The following is an 11,858-nucleotide window of genomic DNA, read 5'->3' as shown; positions in this document are numbered from 1 at the left end:
CCACCCAAAAACCCATATCCACCCGTGAACCCTAAGAAAGCCCTTACCACCTTAAAACCCACACCCACCCTAGACCCTAAAAAATCCATTGCCACCCAAAAACCCATACACAAACTAAACCCTAAAAAATCTTTTGCCACACAAAAAAACATACAAATGCTAAACCCTAAAAAAATGTATTACCACCCATACCCACCTTGCACCCTAAAGGTTTCCTTGCCACCCAAAACCCATACCCACCGTAAACCATAAGAGTTCCCTAGCCCCAAAAAACCCACACCCACCCTACACCTTAACAATTCCCTTGCTACCCAAAAACCCATACACACCCTAAACCCTAAAAAATCTCTTACCACCCACATACCCACCATAAACCCTAAATGTTCCCTTGCTACCCAAAAACCCCTATCCACCCTAAACCCTAAGAAAACCCTTAACACCTAAAAAAACCACACCCACCCTAAACCCAAAAAAATCCATTGCCACCCAATAACCCATACCCACCCTAACAAATGCCTTGCCACCCAAAAACCCATACAAACGCTAAACCCTAAGAAATTCATTACCACCCAAAAACCCATACCCACTCTATACCGAAAAACGTACCTGGCCACCCTAAACCCATACCCAGCTTAAAGCCTAAAAAAACCCTGACTCCCAAAAACCCATCCTCACCGTAAATCCTACAAAATCCCTTGCCGCCAAAAGTCTTACACCGACCCTAAACGCTAAAAATTCTCTTGCCACCCATACAACTCATACCCACTCTAAACCTTTAAAAATTCATTACCATCCAAAAATCCATATACCCACCCTAAACACTAAAAATTCACTTGCCACCCAAAAAACATACTCACTCTAACCCCTAAAAAATCCCTTGCTACCCAAAACCCCTATACCCATGCTAAACCCTAAAAAATCCCTTCCCACACAAAAACCAAAACCCACCAGTTACCCTAAAAATTCCCTTGCCATCCAAAAACCCACCCTCAATCCTAAAGGTTCCCTTTGAACCCAAAATGCATATCCACCCTAAAACCTAAAAAAATCCCCTACCACCCAAAAACCTATATACATCATAAACCCTAAAAATTCCCTAGCCACCCAAATACCCATACCCACCCTAAACCCTAAAAAATTCATTACCATTCAATAACCCATGCCCACTCTAAACCCTAAAAAAATGTCTTGTCACCTAAAAACCCATTTCCACCCTAAACCCTATTATATGGCAGTCACCAGTGGGTAGTTATAGTTAGGACCAACATTTTCATAGGAGAATCATTCTTTGTTTTGCCAATAATTTTGGCACTGTTTGACGAATCTCCACCAAATTTGAAAACAAAATCATCTTTTTCGTTCAGCTGCTGTGTTGAACATCATGCGGGAATGAGGAAAAAGGGGGTCCCAAAACACATTATCCCCATTTTAATTCTAAGGGGAATTTTCATTTTTTGAAAACGACTACAGGCCAATCTCGATGAACGGTTACACCAATTTTGGAAGAAAGCTGGATGTTCATCCAGAAAGCGTGCTTTTTGTGATTTGGTGTAAATCTCTTCAGTAGTTGGAGAGATATTTAAGTTAAAAAAAAACCATATCTTGTAGCCCAAAAAACCTACTGCAATGCTACTGAAATTTGACTGGCTGACAAAACTTTAACCAAGAAGTGTTGGCAGCCATCTTGGAACTTGGTTGAACCAAGACCCACAAAAAAGGGACAGGATAGAAACATCGTGACCCCCCAGGCCTCTTGGACTGGTCCGACTGGGACCACCCCCCTAGTGCCAAAAAAAGGTTTAAAAAAAAAAAAAAGGTTTCAGGTGGGTCTGCAGATTCAAAACGAAGCATAGGCTCTCGCACTAATTTCATTATACCCTCCCGGGTAGGCCAGGTCCTGGGGGCATTTATTGTTTGATAGTGAAGGTGAAGGGGCATACAGCCCCCCTGCCCCCCCCCCCCTCTCCCCGAGGCTCAGTATTGCCCCTGGGACCACCATCTACACGGGGTTGATCCACAATGATACAACAGTACATTTCCTATTACATTTGTTTCCCTTAATCATCTTCACAGATCTCAAATTTCAACTATCTTACCAAACAGCGTTCTATGTTATTATAGGAGCCTCCTCCAAAGAGGGAAAGACAAAATAAACACAGAGAACAAGTATGCACAAAAAGTCATTTTGTACTTGGTTTAATATTCCTTTTCCTTTTGGTATACAATTGTCTTGTTAAACAGGTACATCAGACAGACATTCAACGTTCCTTTATAGGCCTTGTGTTAAAATAGATTGTTTGAGTGAAATAGAGTCGGATGCATTTCAAAAACAAATAAAAAATAAACAGCTTACAGTGAACCCGTGACCTAGCACGTACACAAAGCTCCCTTAATGACGCAGCATGGAACAATGCAACATGTATATGCAGGAGTCAGGTACATGTATGGGCACATTCCGGATGGGGTAATGCTTGTTTTCTAAGTTTGGTGATTATGAAACTGCAGGTGCTGAGGCAAACTGAAGCAGAACGTCCGGCTAACAAGCAATATCTGTCTACTGCCCGGGTTTTAACAGGCAGGCGTCCCTCCTTATTCCCCCTTGTATCTTGGAGGCCGCTTCTCTTTGAATGCAAGGAGTCCTTCAATTCTGTCTTTTGTTGGAATAACCTAGGATGGAGAAAAAAAACGCTCAGTAACGTTTACTGTAAATCAGATACTGAAAGACCTTTCCTTGGCTGTTAAGAGCAACAAGTAAACAAATGCACGCAGGGCAGAGCCTTTGATTAGATTATGGAAAGAGCTGTTACATAAAATTGATTTACAGTTACTTTAGTTGTGTTATCTCATCAACACTGACCTTCATCCATCCTTCCTTTACCCAGAATCATGTTACAGTTTTGCTTGGAGTTGGCTCAGTACAATCACAAGGACATTCGTTTTCGCCAAGAAACAAAATCAGCATATTTTATAACCAACATACAATACATAAAAATCTACAAAATGTTAAACTGTAATACTGCCCCAGGTAGGTCACTCTCACCACAGAGTACCACGACTGCAGTACTACCCTCATATGAATTATTTCAGCAACCACTTCTTAAAGCATTGGAAGTTCATGCTGAGCACAGGTCAGTTTGCACAATAGCTGAATATCATTGAGGGACAGTAGTATAGGTGTGAATGGAAGCTTCAGAAAGAGTGAAGTATATATGGGGCTGTTATGGAAAGCAGGCATTCAGACCCCCCAACCCCCATCTCCCCCAAGATATCAACAGTATCTCCGGGGGGTGGAAACACAGTCCATTTGCAAGAAGGACACTGAGGGTACATTTAAGATGGGGAATAACCAGGAATTGGATTAAAGCTTTCTGATTCCGTGTGTTATTCCCCATTCTGGGCAGGTTTTTTTGTTTGAAAATCAGCTGCTTTCGATAGCTGGAGTCCTAGGGGGAAAAGTCCCTTCCTGCATGACTACCGCCTTACTCTCAATCCCAGGGGCTATACAGCTTCTGTTGCAGGGCCTATCAGAGATTTCGAGCAATGTGAAATGAGGGCCTTAGCAGCAACACACAGAGATAGAGGAGCTTTGAGAACAACTTTCCGGCAAAATGACTGTTAAAGCAAACCACGTTTTGCCACTGAATTTGCATTTAGGCTGCGACACTTGCAGAATGTTTTCTCATTGTACCAGCATTTCTTAGACACATGCAACAGAAGATAAGGTTGAACGAGTAGACTGTTCAAAACAGGGCATTTAGTAGAGCATCTTCCATTATGTGGCGTTATGTACATAGTAATCATTTCACAGCTTTTGCTTGCAACCTTTGCAGATAAACACGTTAGTTTTAATCGCCAGTAGCAATGACATACAGACTTGCTCACATTTGTTGATTGAGCTTGGCTGCCTGCATATTTTGCAACAGGTGTTGTGTGGTATTGTAAGGTATAGCAAATAATGCAATACATGTTTCCTCATCACTACTCTAGTTTTTATACCATCTCTTCCCATACATTTTTTTATTTCTCTTGTTTCTCTCCTCAAATTGTTGGAAGTGGTCAGGAAAGTTTACATTTGAAAAAGGATTATGTGTAGATACTTAACTCTGTCAAAACTGTACCTTCTTTCAATTCTGTGGTGCCCGATATGTCTAGCTTTTTGCTACTGTATCATTGTGTGAAAACCATGCAAATCTTAATATAAATATAATAAAAAATAAACAGTATGCGTGCATATAAACAATTCCATACCGCAATCCAGCTCATGTAGGTCAATGGTGTCTAGAAGATCCGAGTTAAAATCCTCTGTGGCTAGTTGCTTTTCCTGGCATTTGTGGCCAGGGAGGCCAGAGGATCTGGGCTTTTCTACGTTATCACCATACCAAGTGGCCCATGTGGCACAGTTAGGGTTTATACTCACTACAGACCCGATTCTGCTTTTCTACATTCAGCTGTGCAGTGATTATGCACGTTGCAGCTTCTCCATTCCCGAAGGCAGGGAAGGTGAAGTATACCTACATAGAAGTTGATCCTTACATTACCTCATCTCCGAAAACCAAGAGTGACATTTATTTGGTACATTACTGTGTTTCTGGATGATGTGTCTGAAAGAATAGCTTACAAGACAGTAAGATATTTTCTGGAGGCTGGGTTTAACATGTGGGCAAAGGCGTATTGGAAATATCCCAAGCCAATCCTGAAAAACACAAACCTGGGTCTACGTCAATACAGGAGGAGCTCTATAGACTTATGTCACTTCCGATCTTTATCCTTGAATCATGTGAACCACACCAGGATGATCTTATTTCCAACATATCAGGATGATGTCTAAAATTGGGCATGCTAGACATAGATTGTTAAATACACCTGTACTGACCACTTACACAACTTTTAGATTCACCAGCTATAAATGCTTCAAAACTCTTCATTACAGGAGAATGTAATATTTTGACAGTTTCTTACATGAGGCCATTGGAGAGTCTATTTGTGGAACATATGGATGCCTACAACTTGTCATATTTACCTAATGCCCTGTCACATATAAAAGGACACAGCCTTAATCTCATCTTGGCTGGAGACTTGAAGCTTAGTATCTTAAGTTCACCCCTCTTAGGAGGTTCAACCACTTTCTTGTACAAATTAAACAAAAAACTGTGAGTAAAAGTCAGCAGGGCACATCTACCACCAGACATTAATGGAATTTTCAGAAATACAGAAGAATTGGCAAAAGCTAATGACAGCCTCCATAATTAATTCATATCTACCAAAATGTTTTAACAATTTAGTTCCCATAGGCTGAGTGGTATATAATAAAGTCGACCTAAAGTAGGCAATCAATCAATCAAACAGCATTTGTATAGCGCAGCATTGTCACCCCTACAGGTATCTGGGTGTTGTGTCTCCATCAAAGATCCAGGTTTTGAGTCTCCTTCTGAAATTTGCCAGTGAGGGGGCTGTATGAAGCTGGAGGGGAAGATCGATCCAGTTCTTGGCTGAGATGTAGGAGAAGATACAGCCACCACTGCAGCTGCAACGGATGTGGGGGGTGTGTGCGAGGGTGAATGAAGAGGAGCACAGGTGTCCAGAGGGCTGGTGGAAGTTCAGTCGATGGTTGACGTAGGCAGGTCCTAGGTCGTGGGGGGCTTTGTAGATGTGCGTGAGGATCTTGAGCTGGTATCTCTTTCGGATGGTGAGCCATTGGAGTTCTCTCAGGTGGGGGGAGATCTGGGTTCGTTTGGAGAGGACCAGGATGAGTCTGGCTGCAGCTTTCTGTATGGTCTGGAGTCTTTTGAGGAGCTGGGTGTAGCCATAATCGAGGCGGCTGGTGAGGAGGTCCTGAGTGACTGTCTTTCTGGTGTTGTTTGGAATCCATCTGAAGATTCTACAGAGCATGCAAAGTGTGTGGAAGCAGGAGGAGGCGACTGCATTGAGTTTTAGTTTCATGGCCAGTTGGTTGTCAAGGATGATTCAGAGGTTGGGTGCATGGTCGTTCGATGTGGGTGTAGGTCCAAGGTCTATAGGTCAACAGCTGTGGTCCCATGCAGAGGTGGTCTTTCAGAAGATCAGTACATCAGTTCTGTCAGAGTTGAGTTGGAGACAGTTGTAGCTCATCCATTTGGCTAGGTTGGCCATGGCGTTGCAGAAGCTGGTTTTGGCGTGGAGGGATCCTCAGTAAACAGGGTGGGGCTGAGGGATGATCTTAGTGGTACGCCACATTTTATGAGGAGCTGAAGGGAGGCAGTCGGATGGTCTGTGTGCGTCCTGTAAGGAAGGAGGCAATCTACTTGAGGGCGTTTTGCTGTATGCCTATGTTGTGGAGTCTGTTGATGAGGGTGTTGCGGGAGACGGTGTTGAACACCGCAGAGAGGTCGAGAAGGATAAGGGCCACAGGTTCTCCTTGGTTGAGGAGTGTTCTGATGTCATCTGTCGTTGCAATCAGTACGGTCTCATTGTTGGGGTTGGCGCGGATTCCTGATTGTGAGGGGCCTAGTAGGTGGTTTTATTCCAGGAATCTGGTGAGCTGCTGGTTGATGGCTTTCTCAAGTACTTTGGCCGGGTAGGTAAGCAGGGAGATCGGACGATAATTTGTGAGATTGCTGCGGTCAGCGGAGGCTTTTTTTTTTAGAAGGGGTTAGAAAGTCTTTCCCGCCTTGGTTTACCTTTATCCTTACTGATCTTGAAATGGGGGGGGGGGGGGGGGGGAATCACAAGCTGAACATTTGAAAATTAAATCAGCCTTTATTTTTCTTATTTTTTAAAGAACCATATGAGTTGAAATGCAAATTATCAACAGGAAGGACTGCCTTGCATCTTCAATCATTTATTACTCTGCCATGTATGATACATGTCCTGATTCATCAATGGGAAGGCCAGAAAAAATCAGTGCCCTTTTTAGGTCTCGGCTATAACGCGCTGAAAAGCGATTTCTCGCCAGAGAACTATTGTCGGTGTCTCAGCAGTCTGAGAACACCGAAGTGAGACAAGACCTGGCCGCGCGCAGCGTTTTCCCATAGGATAACATTGTGCGCGCGGCCATGTCTTGTCTCCACAGAATTGCATTCCAGACCGGATCGCGTCGCGCGCCTCTCTGGAATGCAGGGGGAGTCTGCAGAGGGGCGCGCGGCGCTCTTCACGAGGCGCGCGGCGCTGATAGTGCTGGCTGCAGTTAGCATAGTGTGCCGCCTGACGTGTTTGTCATTCTAACCTCCTGTTTAAATGCGCACGTCGGAATCTGATCTCGCAGTCCCGCCCCTTCTCGCCGGACCTCTGGGCCTCAGATTCGGCATCTGAAATATTAGCTTTGCCTATAATAATTCTATCTATGCACCATGTGCCATCTACTGGGCATTCACTTGCACTGCAGGCCAAGAACACCACAAGGAAGTGCGTCGCCTAGCCATGCCATGGAAGGGAGCTGTGCTGCTGCGGTAAGCAGAGGGGCGATGTCGGAGGCGCTATAAACTGACAGGAAGGCGTGAGAAGCTAATAAAGAAATATGCCCCCAACTTAAAATACAATTCGATAGAAGCATCAACATCTGCACTTATATGCAGCGTCCACGGAGAGTCCATGTGATCTTCCGTGTGGCTTAGGAGTGCAGAGGTCAGACAACAGCTACAAGCGCATCTCTTGCAGCCAGGATAAGGCTAGACCAGGCAGACTCCGCGGCGTCGCAGGTACAGCTGCTGAAACCCTCACTGTCCTGTCACATGACAGCCTCATCGCGGTGATGCAGGTGCAGACAAGCTGCACCCCTTCACTGTCCTTTCACCGCAGCCTTTTCGCGGTGATGCGGGTCAGAACCCCTCACTGTTCTGTCACATGACAGCCTCATCGCGGTGATGCAGGTGCAGAAACGTTGCACCCCTCACTGTCCTTTCACCGCAGCTTTTTCGCGGAGATGCGGGTCAGAATGTCCTGTCACATGACAGCCTCATTGCGGTGATGCAGGTACACGCGCGCTACACTCCCCACTGTCCTTTCACATAACTTCAGAATGGATCTGAATCTATAGCCGGTTCTCCCACTCTCACGGTACACAAACATCCTACTCGGCGTCACTCCCGGCATAGTGTATATAACGCCTCAGCAATGAGTCTGAAAAACTGCGATCTGTTGCAAAACAGGCCATCCCGAGACTCTGCTCCTGCGTCACGTTAAACACGTGCATGAATTGTCTACCGTGTGCAAACTATGACGCGGGCAATGGATTGTGGGTATGCAGTAGCCATGTTCTAGTGCGGTTTGCAGCGTCGGTCATCAACACATTTGCTAATATGCAATACATTTCAAGACTTTACTGGAAAAATAAGACATACAAGTGAACCCCTCTGTATTCCCTTCAATACCTATTGTTTTGGAAAGCCCACAATTCCAGGCTATCTAATAGCATGCCAATCTGCTGCTGAGGGCCATAACAGTAATTAAAGGCCCTGAACCTGAATGATAGGCTTGATAGGGAGACAGACGGTCTATGCTCTTCTTTTGTTTTTCCAAACACACAACCACACACACACACAACCACACACACACACAACCACACACACACACACAACCACACAACCACACAACAACACACACACACACACACAACCACACACACACAACCGCACACCACCACACCACCACACACCACCACACCATCAGTGCACACTTTCACCAGACACAAACACCATCCGTCGTCAGTGTACGCTTTCACCGGGCACAAACACCACCAGCCGTCAGTGCACGCTTTCACCAGACACAAACACCACCAGCCATCAGTGCATGCTTCCACCAGGCACACACCACCAGACGCCAGTGCACACTTTTACCAGTCATCAACACACCACCAGCCGTCAGTGCACGCTTTCACCAGGCACACATACACCACCAGCCGTCAGTGCATGCTTTCACCAGGCACACACACACCACCAGCTGTCAGTGCACACTTTCACCAGTCACACACACCACCAGCTGTCAGTGCACGCTTGCACCAGGCACACACACCGCCAGCCAGCAGTGCACACTTCCACCAGCCATCAGTGCACAATTTCTACAGGCACACACACCACTAGCCATCACTGCACACATCAATTGTTAACGCATCCACAATTAACTATTGCAGCAATCGCAGTATGGCACACTTTACTTTTAAACATATTCATCTAAAGTGCAGCATGCCACCATTGCTACAAAAATAAATACACATTTTTTTGGCCTACAATTTATTGACTTTTGTTGCAATTAGTGTTGCAATATTTAGCAATGCCAAAAGCTCAAACTTAATTACTGCGAGACCTATTGCATTGCAAATGCTTGTTATTTCTAAAATCAAGGACATACAGTTTTTCCTAGGAGAAAGAATGACAGGTCATAACAGAAAGAGAAAATAGTATTATTGAAAGTATACATAGATTACATTCAGCAAAACGGAATGCAGAAAATGAAAAATGCTGCCTCTTCCCTACTATGAGTACAGTGCCCTTCCAGAACTGGCAGACAATCACATGACCACCATTCTGGCTCCTTATGCCATGAAGATGGTAAACAAATCTTTGCAGTTAGGGTTGGTATCACCTAGTTGTAAAAAATGTGTATTAAATACTTCAATAAAATGACATGCTTTGATTCCAAAGTTCTGCAAAACGATTGCCCTATTTCTAAGTTACCACACATCTCCAGGGTCACAGAAAGTATTGTTGCAGCTCAGTTTGAAGTCTATTTCGAAATCCATCAGCAGCAAGTCACAAGTCTAGCTTCCACCAACATGGAAAATGAGGTTTTGGTATCACTTCTACAGGACATCCTGGTAGCATCAGATTATATAGAGTAACCATGCTTACATTACTGGATCTCTCAGTGGCATTTGACATGGTGAACCTTGGCTCTTGCTGCTTGAGGTCCAAAACCAGCATGTCAGAAATGGCAAGCAAAATTGTATCATATACCTTTCTCAGCTTGCTCATCTATTCTGAGCTAGACCTTTCAAATGTATGTCCGGGCTGTCCTTCACAAAATCAGCTATTTAGCAGCGTGAAAAAAACAATTAGCAGCAAGACAACAGTAAATCTTGCTAAATTAGAGGGTTTCCACAGGATTAAAACTCACAAAAATGCTACCACTTTTAAAAAAAAGTTCACCTTTAAATTAACCTGTCTGATATGGAGGTGCGATGAAGGTAAAATTCCGGCCTATCTTCAAGTGAACGCCACCAAATACCATTTACTGCATACCTTCAGAACAAGTAAAAAGCTCTCCTTGTTAGACTGTGGTATCTCTTCTATTGGAAACGAGTCATATGATCATACGTATAAATCTGGAACACTTGCTAGAAGATGTTTCAAACAAAATTTCACTAATGAGTTTCATGAAGTCATAAAACTGTTCTAATAAAAAACATGTGTTGATGTTGGCTCTTCTCTTCATTATCTTGGGTCTTTGCTGTATAACCGAGACAATTTAAGCTTGATATTAAGATTCTGGTTCCAAGCGGCAACTAGGTTTCTACAGTTCTTATAAATAGAGAAATAAACAAAAGAATCCTGGCCTTGGGGGATATTTCCCCAACCATTTGCTTTACCAACATATTTTCTGGATCAAGATTATAGGGGTTCTGTCACCATTACTCTTACACAGTCTTTGTCGTAGCATTTTGTTATCTCCTTGTGGCTACGTAGCTCTGCATGAAAAATCAGATAAAGGAAGGACTAATCTAGTGACAGTCTCATCTTCATAGTGTGGGAACCACAGGCAATGTTAGTTGCTACTTGTCGCTTGTATTAGGGAATATGGAAGAGGAAATATCAAGGTCACACAACATCATGACCAGAATATGTACAGACAAAAGTTTGCTGATGAGCTGGTGATTAGACGTGGAGAAAGACATGATGCTCTGGTGTGTTGCTTCAGAAATAAAAGTATTTTACAAAAATATCCCTTAACTCATTGAGCTTGGAACAAAAAGTTGTTATTAAGGGTCCTGTAGTTGCAGGCTTCCTCTACAAAGAACCCTACAACCAAAAGAATAGCAGGTGTCCAAATTAAAAAACAGTGTTTCTAACTTTGAAGCAGGCCTTCAAAAGTAATGAGAATATTAAAGACAATAGCGTGAAGACTGATGTTAGGAATACTTTTAATTGTTCTAATTGCAATATATATATTTTTTTAAATGTGTTCTCAGGACTAAATATTACTTGATTAAATAAACTGCTGCAACTAGGATGAACAATTCCAGAACTTTAAAGTTCACCCTCCTCTACTACCTGTTCACCCACAACAGTAACAGGGATCTTCAGCAGCCACACTGACCTTGCAAAAGAGAAATGTTTAAGGTCACTAGAGATAAACAAAAACTGCCAACAACAGCACAAGGCTGAACAAAAGCTTCTAGCAGAGGAATGGTAGCTACAAAGTGATTTTGTTTACTGACTTACCTTCAGTAACAATATTTCTGGTGGGTGGTATATTTTTCCACCAATTCCTCACCTTATGAATATTATATTAACGATGTACTATATTTGTGACCCACTGATGTTTGGGAAAAAGTAGTACATCGACATAGAGATCTCGAGATCTCGAGATGTAAATATGCATAAGATAAAGGTACATGATGTGATGTGATGCAATGCTATCAATAAAAACAGTTTTAAAAAACTATATACTATATAACTATTATGAATAGGAAACAGTCTGGATCTGGAAACTTTACAGCAGCAATCACTTACCTGTGTCACCATGCAGCTTTCGACATGATTAACTCTGCTTAGGAACTAACAACAAGTCCACACTTAAAGCCCCAACTTTTGTGGTGGCATCAGTCCTTGGTAGTTTTGTCTATGCCCTATCAAGGCATACAAATTAGAACTGAGAAACTCTCAATA

General features: G+C 43.3%; 1 protein-coding gene across 3 annotated transcripts in view; it reads right to left on the bottom strand.

Moving 5' to 3' along the window:
- Nucleotides 1-2,180: 2,180 nt before the first annotated feature.
- Nucleotides 2,181-11,858, bottom strand: part of AUH (AU RNA binding methylglutaconyl-CoA hydratase) — a 789,095-nt gene continuing 779,417 nt past the window's right edge. For all 3 annotated transcript variants that reach the window (XM_078675624.1, XM_078675622.1, XM_078675623.1), the window contains one exon: nt 2,181-2,667. In XM_078675624.1, coding sequence (XP_078531750.1) covers nt 2,590-2,667 — 78 coding nt within the window. In that variant the 3' untranslated portion in view covers nt 2,181-2,589. The remainder of the gene's footprint in view (nt 2,668-11,858) is intronic.

Source organism: Lissotriton helveticus, chromosome 2_1 (assembly GCF_964261635.1).
Source record: "Lissotriton helveticus chromosome 2_1, aLisHel1.1, whole genome shotgun sequence".
Lineage (NCBI taxonomy): Eukaryota > Metazoa > Chordata > Amphibia > Caudata > Salamandridae > Lissotriton > Lissotriton helveticus.
Note: the sequence above shows the minus strand (reverse complement) of the source record. Positions and strands in the feature narration are given on the sequence as shown.